The sequence below is a fragment of the Eretmochelys imbricata genome, chromosome 1 (genome assembly GCF_965152235.1).
Source record: "Eretmochelys imbricata isolate rEreImb1 chromosome 1, rEreImb1.hap1, whole genome shotgun sequence".
In the NCBI taxonomy this organism is placed as follows: Eukaryota; Metazoa; Chordata; order Testudines; family Cheloniidae; genus Eretmochelys; species Eretmochelys imbricata.
Genome location: NC_135572.1, coordinates 341,323,175 through 341,345,232, shown reverse-complemented (window position 1 = coordinate 341,345,232; position 22,058 = coordinate 341,323,175). Strand labels below are relative to the sequence as shown.

General features: G+C 39.5%; 1 protein-coding gene across 1 annotated transcript in view; it reads left to right on the top strand.

Moving 5' to 3' along the window:
• Positions 1-5,290: 5,290 nt before the first annotated feature.
• Positions 5,291-22,058, top strand: part of SEMA3E (semaphorin 3E) — a 229,390-nt gene continuing 212,622 nt past the window's right edge. Inside the window, exon 1 of the mRNA XM_077807878.1 lies at positions 5,291-5,411. Coding sequence (XP_077664004.1) covers positions 5,297-5,411 — 115 coding nt within the window. The 5' untranslated portion in view covers positions 5,291-5,296. The remainder of the gene's footprint in view (positions 5,412-22,058) is intronic.

The following is a 22,058-nucleotide window of genomic DNA, read 5'->3' as shown; positions in this document are numbered from 1 at the left end:
TCCAATATATTAATGAAATACAGATTTATATTGCTACCTTTTCTGACCCTACCAATGAAGTGGAGCCATTTACCAGTGCTTAACAGGATATAGGATTGAGGCATGTATATGAATGCTAACTGACTGAGATAAGAGAGAGAATGATCATAGATTAGGTAGATTTCCTCTTGATTTTATCTGCCTATTGTAGATATTTCTTTATAGTAGTATCTAAAAGCTGAAATGGCAGAAATAACAACAGCACCTGACGGATATGAGCTTGCTGATGTACACCAGCTGAGAACCTGATCCAGTAAATATAAAAGTTATGTGCTTTTTATTCTCACTGTATCATTTAAGAAAGAGAGAGAAGATTCCTGAAACATTAAAGTGTATCATGTTCAAAATAGGACTATAAGCCAGAACTCCAGGCTCGTTTTTAAAATATGTTAAGGCTATACTTGGACCACCCCCGTTTAAAAGGTCTAAACACTTCATTTTGTTTTATTGTTATAACATTTAGAATTTGTTACTGTTGCTAGTAGCTGAGAGTCTACTTATTTATATCATTCCGTGTTTACATTTCATTGTACACACTGCACTTAAATCAGTTTGCATAATATGTTAGAAGTGTTTTGATAGGAATGTTTAGATTTACAGGCTTGGTGATTTCATTGGAGTTGCTCTGGATTTACAGTCATGCATTGAGAACAAAGCCTGGCTACAGTATTTAAGTATGCAATGCACAATATAATTCATAGTCCAATATATGCAGTTTTAAATTATACCTACAGAAATATAACTCGGACTTTATGTAACAATTTGTTGTGCTTTCCTTTTCTTAGACTTACTAAAGAAAATGTGTAGTCTTGTTCTTTAGGAGGATGTAATCACAGAACTGTTCTGCCATCTGGAGTATATACCTTATATATTACACCAGTGTAAATCCACAGCAAGACAATGGTGGTTATTCTGGATTTGTACCAGTGTCACTGAATGCAGTGTTTGTCCCTATATTCTTAAAGACTCTGCACTTTCCAAACATGAAATCACTTATTCCCCTGCCAGCATATTGGAATTACGTTTCTGAGACTGATTCAAAGTTGATTGAGATGAACCATTGCATTTAGTTTATTAACTCAAATATAAGAGTTAAACTTGCCTTGGTTATATGTAGCAGTTTCTCAGGATCCCAGTCAGGTACTCATACTCATCTGAGATTAAATCCTAATATTTGAATGTTTACATAGTTTTTTCTTCTATCCAAAGAGTTCCAAATCATTTTCAGACATTCCTTACAACACCCCCGTGCGGTAGGTATGTTAGTATGCCCATTTAACTGAGGGGACACAGGGGCACAGAAAGGTTATCTGTCTTGCCTCAGGTGGCCAGACTTCCAGACCTGTAGCTGTCCCTCCATGACTCGCATTGCACATTCTGCGTTTCAAGTTTGGGCAATGGCATGAAAGAGAAAAACAGATCCAGTGTAACAAAGACGACCTTCCTACACTGATGTAGAAAAAAGCCAGAGAAAAGGTCCAGAATAGGAATTCCTCCCCACAACCCCGCCACCTCAGTCCCCACCGACACCCTATAAATTAATCAATTGCCACATACAAATACGCAATTTTCCCTTTTCTCGTGGTCCATTAGTCCCCCTTCCAATCCATTCATCCCCCACACCAGTCCCTCAGTCAGAGTGGATAAAAATCAATGATATTTTTTTAAAAAATAAAAAGACAGATTTTTTTTATTTAAATTAGATTTTTTTGATAAAATGCTTTTTGAGGAAAAAACCTATTATAGCTCAAAGATATCTCATCATGGAATAGTGATTTTAAATTCTAATTCTATAGTATGAAGCAATATATTTATGTAATATTTAAGAAAAGTTTTGTAAATGAGTTCCAATAGTTCATGGATTAGGGATCCAATTTTATGGGGTTTCAGGGGCTTCTGTATAGATTATTTAGGTTAATCTTTCTATCTACCCAATGGGACTCAGCACTCAGTCTCGAAGATACCATCAGAGATGCTTAGTTTTGCAGTTCTTAGACTGTAGATTTGTGTCTTCAGAGGTAACATGTTTGTAACAGCAAAAATGTTTTTAAATAAGTAAATATAGAGAGGTGAGAAATAAGAGACGTCAACTCTATTGTCCCTCTGTAAATTTGTGTACAGAGTTAATCCCTCACCTCTCTCTAAAAGTGCAAAGTTTCAAAAAGTTCAATGAATAGAAGACTGTTGGGAATGGAATAGATCTGGACAAGGAGAAAAAGTCTAGAGATAAATGTGAAAAGCAAGGGACATATGCTTGTTTTGTTAAAATATTATATGTTTGCTGTTGAAGAAAAAAATCCAGAATACTTAATGTTGTTGTTTTAGTTAAATAAAACAATTTAAATGTCTGTCTGGTGATGTTCTCCTCCTAATACAGCATGGCAAGAAAATCCTCCAAATATTAATGATTAATCTGTTGAATTGGAGATTGTTCACCTCCCAATGACTTCATAAATATCTGCTTCAATTACCTTTGGTAAATGATATTTCCAAACAATCATTCATTTTCTGATATAGCTGTAAAACTAATCTGAAATGTTTTCAAAATAAATCACTGTTTAAAAATGCATTGTCTGTACCTTCTAAAAATGAAACCTACATCTGTCTCTGAGTTGTGAAGAATATGCAGCAAGGTTATAACCACCAACAAGAATTCACTTTTATGTAGAAAAGCATGTTTAAATTGAGTCTTCCTGACTAGTGATTTAAATCAATTTTTAAATAAAATCAATTTGATTTAAATCAAATCCACCCTGCCCTCAGTTATCCCCGTTCCTGCCTCAGTTCCCCACCTTGAGGCTGAGCTTTTCTCCTCAGCAGCAGCCATCGCTTTTGATGCTGAGGAGCCTATGCTGTGACTCCTTCCCTGGCTAGGGGCTTAATCTTCTCACAGCTCCCCTTGCCTGACACCTTCCACAGCTCCCTCAGAGTTTCTCATGAAAGGCTCTGAGGGCAGTGACAGGAAGGGAACAGGGGCAGGGCCTCGAGCAATGAGAGGCTAGAGAGTCACACTTCAGATCAAAAAGCCTCATCCTCTGGCCAAAAGGTAAAAATTCGGCTGGGAAGGTCTTGCTGATTCTATTGGAGCCATAACTGATAACTGCTAATTTATGTTTAAAAACAAATGCTACTCTTGTACACTATAGATATAGGTGTACAGTACAAACAGTTTTGTGTGGCAGGGGAATTGCCACTTGCTGAGGTACACATCTTATCTTTGCACAAATGTGCATCTCCCTCCATTTGGGGCTAATGCAGAATCTGGCCCACAGTTTCTAGCAACTAAGGTTTAAAACAATGGAAGCAAAAAGAAGCATAGCCATAAAATTTTCAACAGTGTTCCTAATTTGGTGCATTAACTTTTGGCTGTACTACCTGGGACTCCCAAGGCCTGAGTTTTTCAGAAGTGCTGAGTATCTACCGTAGTGGGTGTGGTATAAGTATCTGAAGAACAGAACAGAGTATGGCAAGAGGGTTTTGAGGTTCATAGTATATGGATTTGTTTTTTGTATTGAACACTTGCACCCAGAACTTTGGATGGGCATGTATCATAATACATTAAATTAAAGACTGCTCCATTGTCCATATAGGGATCCTCAAAAGCCTCGGTGTAAAAATGCTGTTTTGATCATCCCAAATTTGCAATGTTTCAGCAATTTTAGGCTTAACTTTATACTTGAGAGAAAAATGAGTCATGTAGTATTTTAAACTCAGTTAAGGATATTATTTTAATGATGAAATATGCAAATACAGTTAATACAAACGTACAGAACCTCAGCCAAAGCCCATTGAAATTAACTGGAGTCTCTCTGTTAACCTCAGTGGTCATTGGATCAGGCCATATACAACACGTTAGTTAAAGTACACAGCCCATTGACTGAGCCTCCTAATACTTCTGTGAGGTAGGTATTCTAATACCCATCTTGCAAATGGTAAACTCATGCACACTGCGGTCACTGTTCTGCTCTAAGGCACACTCTAGGCACACTCCATCATAAATGTATTCCAGATGTAAACTGACACCTGTTAGTTATCAAAGCTTTGTTTTTGACACAGGTATATTTTCTAATTATAGATCGTGAAAGTTTTCTATGCTTTCTCAGTTACAGTTTAAGAAGTGGTTGATGGGCATTTGAAGACCTGATGTTGCTTTATCATACCGTCCAAACAATACATTCCGTTTGTTTATACATGTAATATATGTGTCTCACCCTGTCAACACTTATTTGCATAAGCAGCTTTATTCATGTATATAAGTGTCTTTGGGATCAGATCCACAGATCATATGTAAAGTAAGTATAATGGAGGGATTATATGGTACAGAAATTATAATCTGAAGGGAAACTGAACTCACCAAGGTATCTTTAAAAGCGAGGTAATACAATAAATAAAAAGGTAGTATGCAAAACTTATATTTATTTGTATTCTGATCTATGCATTAACATGCTGTTTAATGAGTCTAAATTATGATAAATTTGAATAGTTAATGATAGGGTGAATCCTGCTCTTTAATTGTTCTGGGAACAACAACTAAAATGACTTTCTAAACATATTTTTCCAAAGGGAGGGGAAGAGGGAATCCTGGACCCCATCCTGGTGCCTGAGAATGTGAGATCGTTAAGCAACTGGAAGGATCAGTGCACAGCACATGGATCAGAAACATTCATAGAAGCAGCAAGTATTGTATATTGCCTCAACCTTTGCTGAACTTTCCCAGTAAATACAGCATGCTGACAGCCTGGCATCCCTGCTGGGTGGATCCTGCAGCTCCAGGAGGGAATGGCACTTCTTGTTTTTAATTAGCAAAGGTGAAAGGTGAATTAAAACTAGCTGTTTGGCAAGTCAGAGCAAGGGACTGTGTTCTGAAGAGCACGAAGGAGGAGGTGTTTTTTTTTTTTTTTTTTCCCCTCCTGAATGAATTGCCGAGCAGGAGGGACTGAAAATACAGCTTCTTCCTGAATCCACTGGCAGAGTTTCTGAAGAGAGCTCAAGACACAACAGTGCAGAGTAACTCCTTGGAATGTCCTCTCAGTTTATAAACAGTTGTTGCAGGGAGAGAATATTTTTACATGACGTTTGCACAGCCTGACAATGTGGGGCTGTGTGCTGTTCTGAGGAGAACTGAATTTCCCATAGAGATCCCCACAAACTGAACAGGAAAAGATTTAGCTGCATTGGGAAAGTCAAGAGTGGAACTTGAAGCTTTTAAAAACAGAACAACTAAGTGAAAAAGCACAAGAATTTGATCTTGGGCAGCATGGCATCTACTAAGGACCTTTTAATCCTGGCACTATATGGCTTGTTACTAGAGTTACCGACCGGATGTCATACAACAGATACAAGGCTGCCAAGGTTACGTCTGTCACATAAAGGTAGGTCAGTATGTCAGCTAGTTTTTTGTGACAAATTCAACCTTGCTGTAACTCCACCGCTTCAGTGGAATTACTACACCACGGATGAATTTGGACCCTTGACAGAATGAAATATTCCTATTCAGAAATTTGTGAATGATTTTTCCTGTGCTGAATAAACGGTGCAATTTAGTGTGCTGTAGACAGCAATATTTACTTTAAAGCACTTCTACTGATTCATAGCGGCTACTACAATAGCCTTTTACACCTGAGAGTGCATTAAACTAGCTAGTCACTCTGGCATTATTCTCCATGTTCTGTGAAGATTGTTCTTTAACAAGGATGAAATGCAATAGATAACACATGTGATCACTGAATAGTTTATGATCTGCTGTCTTCCACCAGATAAGTCCTAAGCAGTTAGATGCCTGTGTTACACATTTTGCTGTGGCTCCAACTTATGTATATAGTGGGTGAATTCCTGTGCAGCTTGATGAATCATCTTCTAAACTAGCAAATGTCATCACACTATAATTAAAATGACTAACTGCCAATATAAGTCTGCTTTCAGTTTGACTGAATTGCCCAAAGATAAATGTCATTTTGCTATGAAATAGGTGGGTGGATATAAAACTCTTGACTCTTTATTTTAGTTGCAGTTTACCTGAAGTTTGAATCCCTCCTCCTTAATTCCAAATAAAATCCTATGAGCCAAAGTATGCCCTCATTTGCACCTGGGTAACAGGGTTGCATAGGTTTAAATTCATTTCCAGGTTTCTTTATTTCCGCTTGAGCCTTTTTTACATAAATGCTTGTGCAGTTCCATGCAATTGTAGTTCTCTGCAGCAGCACACACATTAACAGATGACGTAACTAGAAAATATGAAGCAGATTGTTGTTGCAGAAGAAATTAAAAGGACAGAATGTGCATCATATGCCCATAATCTGTCACTAAGAAATGTTTTTATATAACCTGTTGTACAAAGATTAAAAGAAAGTGACTCTCTCCTTTGCTGATCTAACAAGGATGAGAAGGCAGGAGGGAAGGAAGAGAGAAACACACTAGAGAAATATTACTGTAGTTATTAAAACAGACAAGCTTCATCAGTATGAAATATGTTATAATAGCAATTTTTAAAAAATGTATTTGCATCAGACTACGATTACACATTGTACAGAGTCTAAACTAGCATGAGACTAAACAGGATTTAATTGTCTTTTATATAGCAAGCTGAATTACCAGTTATGGGAGAAAGAAAGGAAAAGCTGAATAGGATAATTGGTCTGAATGTCTTGGTCTAGAAGTGGGTTTTGCTTTTATAGACCATTTGGAACACTTTTTAGTGGAAGAAAGATTTGTCTTAAAGAGCTGTTTTGTAATTGAACCAGTGATTAGCATCAATGAATGAAATGAATTGATCCTAGTTTTATACAGGAAACCTTATTTTTTTGACATATGGTTTTCAAAATACAGTAGCAACTATTGATAAGTGTTGACTTTATCCTGCTTTATGGAATCCCTCCCCTCTGGAAGCAACATATTTGAGTGTCAGTTTCTTGTTAGGTGTAATTAGAAATACTATAAGTATTATAGATATTACTTGGTGGTGATGGGGTGGAGGCGAGGAAAAAGACACAGTGAATGAGATAAATAGTCCTACTGTTGTGCTAATGCAGGGCACTGGATTAGCTGCCAATTTTGGCAAGTTTCCCATGATGGTTTTGTAGGTATTAAATGTTTCTACTCTCACTTAGTGTGGTAAATTGTTTTTCCACTGGTTAGAGTCAATGTGCATTTATTTCCCTGCCTACTGCTTTCATTTTCAGAGAGCTAATAATTTGGTCATAACACATCATAATTCTGTGATGTTTTTAAATAGATTATAAAATACCAGTTTCTCACTCAGGGCCAAATTTTAACCCCACTGAAGCCAGCTGTCACTGATTCCAATGACTTTACTGTGACAAAGATTTGGCCCTAATATATTGACTCTGCTCCCTGATATGAGCACACTTATCACCACCTTATACTTGGCTCATATATGTACTGCAACTGACTTTACCAGGTTTCAGAGTAACAGCCGTGTTAGTCTGTATTCGCAAAAAGTAAAGGAGTACTTGTGGCACCTTAGAGACTAACCAATTTATTTGAGCATGAGCTTTCGTGAGCCACAGCTCACTTCATCAGATGCATACCGTGGAAACTGCAGCAGACTTTATATATACACAGAGAATATGAAACAATACCTCCTCCCACCCCACTGTCCTGCTGGTAATAGCTTATCTAAAGTAATCGTCAGGTTAGGCCATTTCCAGCACAAATCCAGGTTTTCTCACCCTCCACCCCCCCACACAAATTCACTCTCCTGCTGGTGATAGCCCATCCAAAGTGACAACTCTTTACACAATGTGCATGATAATGAAGTTAGGCCATTTCCTGCACAAATCCAGGTTCTCTCACTCCCTCACCCCCCTCCAAAAACCACCCCCATACACACACAAACTCACTCTCCTGCTGGTAATAGCTCATCCAAACTGACCACTCTCCAAGTTTAAATCCAAGTTAAACCAGAACATCTGGGGGGGGGGGGGGGAGGAAAAAACAAGAGGAAATAGGCTACCTTGCATAATGACTTAGCCACTCCCAGTCTCTATTTAAGCCTAAATTAATAGTATCCAATTTGCAAATGAATTCCAATTCAGCAGTTTCTCGCTGGAGTCTGGATTTGAAGTTTTTTTGGTTTAAGATAGCGACCTTCATGTCTGTGATTGCGTGACCAGAGAGATTGAAGTGTTCTCCGACTGGTTTATGAATGTTATAATTCTTGACATCTGATTTGTGTCCATTTATTCTTTTACGTAGAGACTGTCCAGTTTGACCAATGTACATGGCAGAGGGGCATTGCTGGCACATGATGGCATAAATCACATTGGTGGATGTGCAGGTGAATGAGCCTCTGATAGTGTGGCTGATGTTATTAGGCCCTGTGATGGTGTCCCCTGAATAGATATGTGGGCACAATTGGCAACGGGCTTTGTTGCAAGGATAAGTTCCTGGGTTAGTGGTTCTGTTGTGTGGTATGTGGTTGTTGGTGAGTATTTGCTTCAGGTTGCGGGGCTGTCTGTAGGCAAGGACTGGCCTGTCTCCCAAGATTTGTGAGAGTGTTGGGTCATCCTTTAGGATAAGTTGTAGATCCTTAATAATGCGTTGGAGGGGTTTTAGTTGGGGGCTGAAGGTGACGGCTAGTGGCGTTCTGTTATTTTCTTTGTTAGGCCTGTCCTGTAGTAGGTAACTTCTGGGAACTCTTCTGGCTCTATCAATCTGTTTCTTTACTTCCGCAGGTGGGTATTGTAGTTGTAAGAAAGCTTGACAGAGATCTTGTAGATGTTTGTCTCTGTCTGAGGGGTTGGAGCAAATGCGGTTGTATCGCAGAGCTTGGCTGTAGACGATGGATCGTGTGGTGTGGTCAGGGTGAAAGCTGGAGGCATGCAGGTAGGAATAGCGGTCAGTAGGTTTCCGGTATAGGGTGGTGTTTATGTGACCATTGTTTATTAGCACTGTAGTGTCCAGGAAGTGGATCTCTTGTGTGGACTGGACCAGGCTGAGGTTGGTGGTGGGATGGAAATTGTTGAAATCATGGTGGAATTCCTCAAGGGCTTCTTTGCCATGGGTCCAGATGATGAAGATGTCATCAATATAGCGCAAGCCCCTACTCCCAGAAGTTACCTACTACAGGACAGGCCTAACAAAGAAAATAACAGAACGCCACTAGCCGTCACCTTCAGCCCCCAACTAAAACCCCTCCAACGCATTATTAAGGATCTACAACCTATCCTAAAGGATGACCCAACACTCTCACAAATCTTGGGAGACAGGCCAGTCCTTGCCTACAGACAGCCCCGCAACCTGAAGCAAATACTCACCAACAACCACATACCACACAACAGAACCACTAACCCAGGAACTTATCCTTGCAACAAAGCCCGTTGCCAATTGTGCCCACATATCTATTCAGGGGACACCATCACAGGGCCTAATAACATCAGCCACACTATCAGAGGCTCGTTCACCTGCACATCCACCAATGTGATTTATGCCATCATGTGCCAGCAATGCCCCTCTGCCATGTACATTGGTCAAACTGGACAGTCTCTACGTAAAAGAATAAATGGACACAAATCAGATGTCAAGAATTATAACATTCATAAACCAGTCGGAGAACACTTCAATCTCTCTGGTCACGCAATCACAGACATGAAGGTCGCTATCTTAAACCAAAAAAACTTCAAATCCAGACTCCAGCGAGAAACTGCTGAATTGGAATTCATTTGCAAATTGGATACTATTAATTTAGGCTTAAATAGAGACTGGGAGTGGCTAAGTCATTATGCAAGGTAGCCTATTTCCTCTTGTTTTTTCCTCCCCCCCCCCCAGATGTTCTGGTTTAACTTGGATTTAAACTTGGAGAGTGGTCAGTTTGGATGAGCTATTACCAGCAGGAGAGTGAGTTTGTGTGTGTATGGGGGTGGTTTTTGGAGGGGGGTGAGGGAGTGAGAGAACCTGGATTTGTGCAGGAAATGGCCTAACTTCATTATCATGCACATTGTGTAAAGAAAAGGAGTACTTGTGGCACCTTAGAGACTAACCAATTTATTTGAGCATGAGCTTTCGTGAGCCACAGCTCACTTCATCAGATGGGCTATCACCAGCAGGAGAGTGAATTTGTGTTGGGGGGTGGAGGGTGAGAAAACCTGGATTTGTGCTGGAAATGGCCTAACCTGACGATTACTTTAGATAAGCTATTACCAGCAGGACAGTGGGGTGGGAGGAGGTATTGTTTCATATTCTCTGTGTATATATAAAGTCTGCTGCAGTTTCCACGGTATGCATCTGATGAAGTGAGCTGTGGCTCACGAAAGCTCATGCTCAAATAAATTGGTTAGTCTCTAAGGTGCCACAAGTACTCCTTTACTTTTTGACTTTACCAGTTACACTGTGCTGGGTTCCTGAGTGCATATTCAAAGTCAAAGGTTAGAAGTGACATACCTGTTTGCATCTTGGGAACAGCTATTATAATTCTCCCAGCCAAAAGAATGTAGCATTCAACAGCAAGACAATGACTAAATGTCCTTGCCCTATTCACTAACCAAGTATGAATAGCAAGAGGGTCTGCCATCCTAATTTTGTAGTTCCAGAGGGCTGTTGCTCTGTGTACCAAACAGGCAAGAGGGTAATTATAATTTAAATTATAACTTGTCCTCTTTACAAAGCCAACTTATGCTTTGAAGTAAGTTGCCATTTTGAGATAGGCGACAAAGTTCATAGGGGTAGTTATAGTATGGAATAGCCATAACATCTGAGCAGAGACAAATTTATAACAGACACTGATTAGTGGAACTGAGTTTGCTATTCACACTCCTCCTGTTTGTGACTGTGTATGTTAGTGGCTAATCAGGACTTGGAAGATTATATGATAGATTGTTTGGAGGATTGTATGATAGGTAGTACAGTGAGGTATACACCCAAGAGTCAAACACACATTTTTAATTTATCTGTTTAAAAAGATTTTTACTTCAAAACATCTAAACATTTTCCATGAGCTAGAAATTAAGGAAGGAGATTAACTTATTATTATCTAGTTTAATTTCAAAAATGGCTCATTTGAAATAGCTGTGAGGCAGGAGATCCTTTATCTACAGAGCAGGCAAGGACTGGCCAATGGCAGTGCAAACTTTTCACATCCCTGAGCAACAATATCAGATTCCTGATGCGGTAGGGTAACCTTTGTGGCTGAGAATAACACAGTCGCCATGCTAATTAAGGGACAGATTGTGCAACCCTTACTCATGTGTATCAGCACCTACTCACTTAATTAGCTTCCATGGCAGTTCATCAGTAGCAGTACATTCTTGAACCCTCAATAAATTTGTCAAGCCTAACATAAACTGTATTGGTGATTTTTAGTAAGGTGGACACCTGTCTGCAAGAAACTGGGGCTACCAGTTCAGCTTACCCAGAACCTGCTCTTGCTCCCACTAAAGTCAATGAGAGTTTCACTACTGACTTAAGCGGGAACAGAATCAGCGTTATAGTTAACTCAACAGCCATCGGATGGTTGCAGCTTTTGGTTGCTAATTGTCTGAACCAATTTGAACCAGTGACAGTGTGTTCCCTCTTCCATTATGATTTCCCTGAGCCATCCGTTCACTTTTCAGTTATCAGGAGATTTATACCAGGATTTAGAAAAATGTTCTTGGTTTCATGTTTATTTAGTGCTACAGTTTTGCCTAAAGGTCAGTGTCTGATGATGAACAATAAACATCTTAGGGTGCATTATTACATCAAACTATTGACTCATGCTGATTTGTAGAGTTACAAATATATTACTGCTGTGTTCACTATTACAGAGACATAATGTTTCTACATTAGTATGTTACAGGTTGACAGCTACATTTAAAATGATATAAAAATCATTAGCTCATTTTATATACAATAGACTCTGCCTAATGAGGTGCTAATGGAAGCCAAGTTTCAACTAATAGTCTTTATAGGCTGATGCTAAAATTCTTTCCCAATATCCCACAGTTAGCATTCTCTGGGAAACACATAATTGAGGTGGAATCAATAGAAGCTGTATGTTAAACAGAAACTATTTACATTACAGGTTGAAGTAGGACTGGTTTTGCAGAGGACAGTAGGTCTATATTTAAAAGTTAGCACAGCCATGTTAACCTGATCTGGATCAAAAGCTTTCATGAAAATGTTTGATACCCGTGTACAAATTCAATTTACAATGCATTTTAAACTATGCTTTGTGGTAGTGCGTTTTTGTGTCTGGGAAAGAGGAAAAAAGTACAGAAGTTCACCCAATAAAAATTAGTCCAAGTAAACAAAGGAGGCTAAAGGGAGGCTTTGGTATAATAATAATAATAATTAATAAAAGGATTGTTTTTGTATCTGACTATGTTCAGTGCATGAATCCATCCCATCACTTATTTTCATTAGCTAATTCAAGAAATCACAGAAATTAGAGCTGAGCAGAGAAAAAAGATATTATTTCATTAGTTCATTTCCCTGCAAATGTAGGTTTCCTCCTTACATTATTTACAGATTGTCAGGTTGGGTATTAAACGTGCCAAGAGGTGAACCTTTCATCTGTTCCCTTGGGAAACTGTTTGACAACCTACTGCATCTCTGTTGGGAAACTTTGCTGATATTCAGCCGGTTGTTCATCCAAATTTCCTTCTCAGTTTCATCTTATTACACCTACTCATATCACCTAACTCCTCTCAGATATTTGTATTTATGTTGCTCCTTTGCCACTCCTTAGCCAAGCTGTACAAATTTACCCCTTCAATCTTTTCTCATAATCATGCTCTCAATCCCCAGATCTTTTTCTTGCTTTTCTCTGAACTCATCCAATATGTGGGTTTTACCCTTCTGATAAATCATATCTGTGGAGGGATATGTGCATCGGAAGGCATCCTCCTCCTCAGAGAGGCAGAAAACAAGAATGTCACCCATATGTGCATGTGAATTTTAATATATGTGATTAATTTCTGGGGTTTTGATCTGTGTAATCACCATTGAGGGCTGTTGTAATTTGTTAACAAATTTGGTTCATTGTCATTGTAGTTAAGGCTGAGGCAGCATCGCCACTGCAACAATTTTCAGTTATAACTTCCTAGGTGACCTCAGCTTTGAATGTTTTTTTTTTACGAAGTGAGATCAAACTGTTCACTTGAGCACTGCACTAAGCTAGGACAATTCAAGCTGTTCATTTCAAATCTTGTTAGTTGTTGTTGTGGCTCTTATTTGAATTATCTAGGACTCGTCTAGGAGCCCCAGTCATGGACCCAGACATCGTTTTGCTAGGTTCTGTACAAACACGGGACAAAATGACTGCTGCTGCTGCCTGAAAGAATGTATTGCTTTCTTTTATCAGAGATTCACTTGAAAAAACGAAAAGGAGGACTTGTGGCACCTTAGAGACTAACCAATTTATTTGAGCATAAGCTTTCGTGAGCTGCAGCTCACTTCATCGGATCTGAGGTGCCACAAGTACTCCTTTTCTTTTTGCGAATACAGACTAACACGGCTGCTACTGATGAATGGGTTCTGATGAATAGGTTGCTCATAAACTGCTCATGTTGGCTCTTTGCTGTTCACTGTTGACCACTCGTGTTGTATGTGTGCGACTGAACACCTGAATCACATTGTATTGTTTCTGTTTTCCTGACTGGATGGATGCAACTTTTTTGCTGCAGAATAATGAATACAGCATAATAAAGAGCAAAATTCTGGGAGAGAATTTTTAAATAAATGAACATTCATGATGGTAAGTATGCCAATTGCTTTATGAATGCACAGTGGTCATCTCAATACTCCAAATAAATGATTGTAGAGCCACATGAATCCTAATTAAGGCTAAGATTTTGTCACAGACATTTCTAGTAAAAGTCACGGACAGGTCATGGGCAACAAAGAAAAATTCATGGAAGCCTATGACCAGTCCCTGACTTTTACTAAAAATATCCCTGACAAAATGGGGAGCCCAGCTGCAAGGTCCCCATGCTGCCTGCAGAGGTTGGGCTGCTGAGAGGTCTGGGAGCCCCCACTGCCTACGGGGACTTGGAGCTCCAGGGTCTCCTGGCTCAGAGCTCCGGGGTATCCCGCCATCCATGGCGGCCGGGAGCTTTGAAAGACTCCGGGAGCCCTTCGCACCTCGGAACTCTGGGACCCTGCTGCCCTCAGCAGCTCAGAGCTCTGTGGTACCCTCACCGCCCGTGGCTGCTAGGAGCTTTGGGATATCCCTGCCGCCTGTGGCCGATCGGAGTTCCCAGGTCCCCTGCCATCCTTGGCCACGGGGACCCTACAGCTATTAGGCTATTGAGGCCTATTCTCCAATATCACAGTAAATGGAAATTACTCAGCGGGCTCAATGAGAGAGTTACCTATTCAGGCTCTGGGTCAGATCTGAGCTACAAATGGATGAGGATCTGGTTCTTTCGGGGTATGTATAGATATAGTCCAGAGACACAGATACAAAGTGAATTGGTATACATGACTTTTTTGAGCTTGGATTCTTCGCGACACGTGGTGTATGTAGGGCACTGCACTTCTGAGTGTTTGGGAAATTAAGAACTATATTATGGTTGTAGTTCGATGGAATGTGGCTGCAAATAAAGACTACTAACCAGAATTATGAGTGTTTAGTGGAAACAATCTGTGTCTTTCTCTATCTTTCTCTTTACCCAAATTCTTGAGGCGAGACAGAACGCAGTGTCAATGCAGGAATGACCTAGGGGGGGAAAAATACAGATAGGAGCTCTTTTGTCTTACGCTCACTTCTTTTTTCTTTTCTTTTTTTTCTCTCCTTTTTTTGCTGTCTCCCACTGATCGGACAACTGATTCCTTACACTGAAACTATGGCAATTTTTAGGCTTTTCCAACTGACCCTAAAGGGGCCTGTTCACCAGAGCTGGAATTTCTGGCAAAGAATCCACCAGTTCCTCTCATAACTACATCCTATTAACAAAGGCTTTTGAGGGTTTTGTTGCAGCAGAATTCTGAAGGGATACACTGTATTGGTGTTTGTCTTGAAGCAGACAGCTTGCAGTGTAACTTCAGTTGGCTTGTTGATTTTGTTTTAGAGAACTGAGTGTCATCTGAAGTTTCTAATCAGTTATCTCGCTGCTTTCAAAGAGCCACCACCATCTGTTGTTGTAAACTTTTTTAAACACATTGCATGAGTTATTATTCCTCTGGAAATGAAAGCTGTATTTTAGTTTAATACATGCAGGATTAATATTATTTATGTGATTTACAGTATGCTGTGCAGGGCCATGCATCTGTTTCAAACCTTTTGAGAAACTTTTGGGTCAATAAATATTGTAAAACTGTGCAATGGGAATACTAAATATTATTAAATCTGGTGTCCTGGTTTTCTTCATGTAGTCAGTCAAAGATCATGAAACCACAAAGTGCAGCCATCATTAATTAGAAAATATTCATTTTTTAAAAAACACAGACCCTGCAAGGAAAAAGGTGCAAATCTTTATTTTACAGCTGAAACCCATTCAACTTGAATACATTATTCTTAATGTTGTGTTTATTAGATAATGTGTTCTGCACTTAAATAGCCAGTTGAGGATTCAAGATGGCAACATGAAAGAAAAAGTTAAGGAAGAAAGCTGGTGAATATATTATGCCGCAAAAAAAAAACACTAACTACATTATGAGCTTGGTTTCAGTTCAAAGCTTCTGTAAAATGAAGTAAATGGATCTGTGTTTGTTTTAAAGAAATGGAAATTTAAGTTACCAGCATAAATATTGAGTTTTGGGAACTGAGCAGATCTTCTATATACGCCGACTTATTAAAATATTATTCTCTTTTCTGAAAATTAATAATTCATTTAATGCAGAATTTCAGTAACAGAAATGTTAGCAGCCTATCGTGTCCATGGCTTTGGCATTTAACTCTGGAAAATGCCTTTCTCCTCTCTCTCTCTGACTTGTTTCAATCTGCCTCGGTGTTACAAATTCTCACTGTGGAGGAGGAAAGTTATGAGCAGTTCACCTTGTGAACCAAGTCAGCTGTGGGCTTACATAATTGAATTTTTTTCCCCTCAGGATCTTCTGTAGTTAAAATGAAGCTATAACGTGATTAGATTTCACCATGATGGATCTCTCTGTCCAGCAGCTCTGTTGTACTCACAGTGAATTTTGCCCTTACAGAAAAAAGTATCACAGAAATATACCTACCACCAGATGATTGCTTTTCAGGAAAAAGAAAAAGGAGTACTTGTGGCACCTTAGAGACTAACCAGTTTATTTGAGCATAAGCTTTCGTGAGCTACAGCTCACTTCATTGCTTATGCTCAAATAAATTGGTTAGTCTCTAAGGTGCCACAAGTACTCCTTTTCTTTTTGCGAATACAGACTAACACGGCTGCTACTCTGAAACTTTTCAGGAAAATCTTTGATGATCTTTGTTTTCATCATCAAAAATCTGAACAAAAATAGTTGCCATGAAGGAAGTTCTCTCTTTGTGCACTTCAGGAATCCTTCTGCCCTAAGATCCTTCGCCACTAGATCTTTTCAGAAGTCATTTAAAGTACACCATATCAGTGGGGCATCTGGCACTATGTTTAACCTTAGTACACTGAGTGAGCAAATCACCTCAACATGTTTCGCCCATCCTGTTGTTTCTTTTACAATCTACCAGAGATTTGTATTTTTTTTTTTTTATGAATGGGCTATTTGTAGGTCCTCACAAATATGATTAGATTTGAAAGATCTGTTTACGGTTTCTGTACAAGTATATGCAGGTGGTCTGTAACCTCAGACATGACAACATCGAATTCCTGCCAAACCTCTCCCAGTGCTGGTATGATGCACTCACTGTGAATAGGAGCCAGTAGCTGTAAAGTTTGCATGGCTCATACAGCTAAAAGAGAAATCTAAATAGACTGAAAACTTTAACTCATCCTTAAATTACTCTTTATTAGGCTCAGGTGAAAATAGATACTTCATCCACCTTGCTGCCTGTCTGAACAGATACAACATGCAACATGCTTTGCTACCTATTAAGTCAGTTAGGACTCTGATCTAAAGACCATTTAAAGTCAATGGGAGTCTTTGTGTTGACATTAATGGATTTTGGATTAGGCCTTGAGTGCAGTGGAGCTGTTTTTCAAACTGAAATGTCAGTCAGTATGTCGGAATGTCGCCTGCTTGTTTTCCATATGTTTTAAACCTATCCGGGAAGACTGTCAGTATGAAACAAAACCTTACATCATGCTATATGATTAAAAAACCCTCTTTTGAGTTACTAAAGTGGCGTTATTATTTATCTCTGAAGAACTGCATGATTAACACATGGGATCACCATTGGGTATGGATAGATTTCAAGGTGACACTTGGATCTCCAATATAAAGAAGAATATTCAAGATAGTTATCACAGGCTGTGTGTGTTAGTTGGGAAACTACTTTCAAATGCTTCTGGAAGACAACTGGTAAGAAAACATATGAGATAAAGCCTGAATCAGCCTATTAACCATTCAACTCGATGGAAACTCTGGAGTTTTCTAAGTGCAAAAAGCCCTATTTTTCATAGGCACCTTATGGTAGTACAGGTTTTAACTCACATTGTAAATTTATTTTATGTTAACATTCATACCAGAAACCTAATTATGAGTTACACACTTTCAATCAGGGCACTTGAAACAATATCATATGATTTATGTGACCAGTTGTAACTCAGCATAGTTTGAATTATTGGATTGAGTATTTAACAGCAAACCATGGAGTAAATACAAGATCAGAAAACTGATATATTCAAGAAAATCCTGATCTGTCAGCAGACAACAGGGAAAATGTAATGAAATGAACTATTTGATGGGACTTATTCACTCAACTGTAATAATATGTTGATTATGCCAGTATCCTGAGCAGGGCAATATATGGTTCACTTTGGAGTCTGATCTGGCTGCTGCTGTTAAGAAAAATAGTATACAGTATATGATGCTTATGAAATTAAGTTGCTGACATTTCAATTTCATCAGCACTGAAATGTTTCAGTTTTCAGGCAGTATATTCCTTCAGTGAAGCATCTGAGTCTCATCCTTTGTCTCTGCTTCTTTATCCTCAAATAGAATATTTGCTAACAGATTTAGGAGGGGCTTAATTGGAACTCTCTGGTATGCTAATGATTTTTTTGGCAAGCTGCTAATAAAACAATTCTGTAAGCCAAAGAATTAATGTTTGGAAGAAAGTCATATAAGTGTCGGAAGACTCAGAATTCTGTATGTACCTACTCTGTACTTACCTCTTTTGTGTTTATTTTTATTTAAAGGGCTGTTGACTTCAAACGGTGTAGGGATTTAAGCTTCCCTAGGAAGTTGAACAATGAGCTTCTTACAGATGCTAAATTTGTTTTATGGTGGGAGGGAAGGAGGGGAGATATAGCCTGTAGCTTGTAACATACAAATGATTTGTTTAATAGGCTTGATAAAAAGCGAGAGCAGCTGTAAACATATTTTACTTGTTGACATGCAATAAATGCCACAGAAAATCTCACCATTTCTTGCTCTGATCTTGTTGACCTTCGCTGAAGAGAATGATTTAAAATGAATGCAGAATAGTGTTATCCTCAAAACTTCAGTATCAATAAATTGAGGTTTTTTCCCAGCTATTAGTCCTCAACACAGTGTTACCAAAATTTAATATCAGTACTCTTTCTGGCCATGCTGTACTTATCTTGAAGATAAATCGTCATTTTGCAGCTGGAAAGCTAAAGGCTAGTGAGTGTTGCCAAGAACTCCTGCAACTCCTATTTGTGATTAAGCCAAGTATTTTACTGTGGGTGTGTGTGTGGCATAAGCAAGAGTAAAAGAAAATAAGCTTGCTCATTTGTGTATTAAATGATTCAGCTCAGCTGATTGAGAATGTTATGATGCAAAGCTTGGAACTATCTGTTCTCTCTGAGCACAGAAAGATGAAGCTGGTAAGCAATTTGCTTGCCTTTTAGGGCTCTCATTCCTATTAAAAGTCCTTGTTGCAGAGATGGTGTGTGTGTGTGTGTGTGTCGTTCAGTCTGTCACTGTCTTCTCTTTCTCTGCTTCCTCATCTCAGGCCTTACAAAGTCCTTCTTCATATTTTCAGGTTACACAGAAGTCTGGGAGAGCAGCCACTTTCAGGAAACACTACATACGTAAAGAGGATGTGTAACAGGCTCGCTCATGGTTGGAGGGATGAGCTGGCACTCCCTCCTTCGGTTGCTCACCCCATGGTATCCCTGGACTCTGGGTTCTCCTTCTTCCTGGCTTGGCCCCCTTGGCCAGGTTACTATAGTCCTTCCCTTCTTGGGCATCAAAGTTCCACTGGACAAACTGTCTATCTGCCGTTTCTGGCAGTCTTCTGATTCAAGTCAATAGCACTTCCCCAGTGACCGGTAGGGGACCTGAGATCCACCTGCTACTCCAGGTTTCAGCCCAGAGATCCTAAAATCAGCAGCCAAAGTCTACCATTTCCATGAGCTTCTTCCTACTTTGCCCTCTTCAGGCTTTCGTCTCCACCACCTACCTGTGTGAACCCCTTCCTTCGGGCTTAGGATCCCAGGGCTTCTGCCAGCCCTCCACCGGGTTTTTTTCCTTCTCTCCTCACTATGCCCAGAGAGTGTCTGCAGACCTCCACCTCTTCCTATCACTCTTGTCCTACATAACCCCTGCAGTGGTGGTGTGGGGTGAACACCCCATCACAGGGTGATAGGTTGCATCAACCTGTTGATTAGTCTATTATTTTGCACAGTGACACACTGCAATGCGGAGAGTGTTTTACTCATTCCAAAGTACAATTTTTTTAAAAGTGGTTCCCAGTAAGTGAACGTTTGCAGTTGTACTGGAACAATGCTACACCCTGACGACTTTGTATTGCATTTCTTAAATACTTGCATTCTTGTGGGTTAAAATGGTTTATGTTGTTGAGAATAACAAATAAACAATTGCAGAAAAGGGTGATTGTTTCTCTAAAAGTGGCTTTGAGTACAGAGCTTACCTTTTTACAGTCTAGCCATGTGATATGTCAAACATTTAATCTAGAAATAGTGCTGAGGTCTCATTCTGCCGTCATTAATGGCAATGGCAACATTCTTGTGAGTTTCCATGAAAGGAGGAGCAGCCAACAGGTTCCCTTGCATCTATCCTTCCCTGAATATAAACCTAGCTTACTGATTTAGAGTCTGATCATGCAAGGCACTAACTAGTCCTGGGATTTACAAAGTGCATAGTCCCAGGGAAGCACAACTGTCTTGGTGGGTTGTAAATGGAAATGCTGTCACTGATGTAGTGGGTTCCTGATCTGTTGGTGGCCTTACAGATCAGGCTGAGACTCTGATCCTACAACGACTAAGTCACATGCTTAATTTTAGTCATGTGAGCTGTTCTATTGACTTAAAGTAAAGCATGTGTTTGCAGGATCTGAGCCTAAGGCACAAGGGTGATTGTCTCAGAATGACCCATCAATTTTTCAATATTTTAAAAATCCAAATAGTAACACAAGTAAAGTTGTTGAACAGAATTTTTATTTTGGCAAAGCCCAATTAATGGTCTTCACAAAGCACCATGGGTTCTTGTGAAGGATTCCATATGGTACTATGAAGGTACTTTTTTATTGTGCTTTTTGGCTAAAACTCAACTACAGAAAGGCCATAAGAGCAACATTTCTCCGTGCCCCCCATGCCTCTATATCATATGAAAGGCAGACCTCACTGAACATGCTTCTTAGATTACTTTATAGAGTGTTCCGAGGTCTATGGGTGCAAGGAGCTATACCTGTGATTTATTATTTTTGAATTATTTTATTATTGTGCTGTTTAAACATGTGCCCTTTACTTTTCTAACACTGGAAGAGCTCCTTTCAACTACATTGGAATGGCTCTTTTCAGTGTTACAAAAATGCAGCAAATAACTTTACAAAAGAAACACTGGGCTTTTTGCTCACTGCTGGAGGGTACATACTGTGGGATAACATGTAAGCTGTCAGATCAAGCCTCTGTGCTCTTAGAAGTGTAGCATATACCTGGTTAATGACAGATATTTACCCGAAAGCATGTCTGAGGCCTAATGAGGATTTGAAAGTAATAACTGATAGTGTGTATACATGCTTGCAAACCTGCTCATAGAGTGTGCCAAGAATTTTGTAATGATATGGAAATATTGTGTAAATTAGAACTGTTATGGGATAGTGAGCCAATTGGCATACATTGGTGCCCCACAATGATGACTGGGTATGTTGCAGGATCCAAAGGGAATGCCGAAGGATTTGTCTGAAGACATCATGTCTCAGCATATCTTGTGTCTAAGGTGCCACAAGTACTCCTCATTCTTCTTGTGTTTAGGTTGGCATAAACACAGCTATAAAGTAACTTGGAGAAAGCAGATATGAAGCCTGTCGTGAAAGTTTGTTTGGAGTTTGTTTTCCAAGTTAGTCACACATTATATTGATGGCTGTAGTCCTATGGCTTGGTCGAGGTATTTTGCTGAGGTGTGTGACTATTTAGTTTGCAAAATGATGGCAAGTTTCTGCAGACTTTGGGCAAATCTACACTACAAAATTAAGTCTACCTAAGTTATGTCAACTTACAGCCACAGCAGTGATTAAATTGCTTTTGCAAGTCCACACTACACTCTTTGTGTCGGTGGTGCGTGTTCTCACCAGGAGCGTTTGCACCAAATTAATTGTCAGAGCGGGGCATTTTGGGATGGCTTCTGAAAGACAGCAACAGTGGATGTACACTGACACTGCGTTGACCAAACTACATCGACTTAAGTGCTACGCCTCTCACAGTTATTAAATCAGTGTAGCGGGTGAGTTACATCGGTCGGAGCTGCATTTTAATGTAGATACTTTCAGAGTTAGGTCGATGTAAGCTACCTTACATCGACCTAATTCTGTAGTGTAGACCAGGGCTTAGATTCTCATATGCACTTTGTCCCAGAGGTTTTGTTTTTATTAGGATATGGCTCTTAAGTCTGTAAGGTCTGGTGTCACGAGGCATTATGATTTGGATGACAGAGATTAGTTGTTACCATATTTAGAGGAGGTTCCATACTTGTCATTGTAACCACTGTTCCCTCTAAGCTGTGCACGTGTGCAAGTACACACA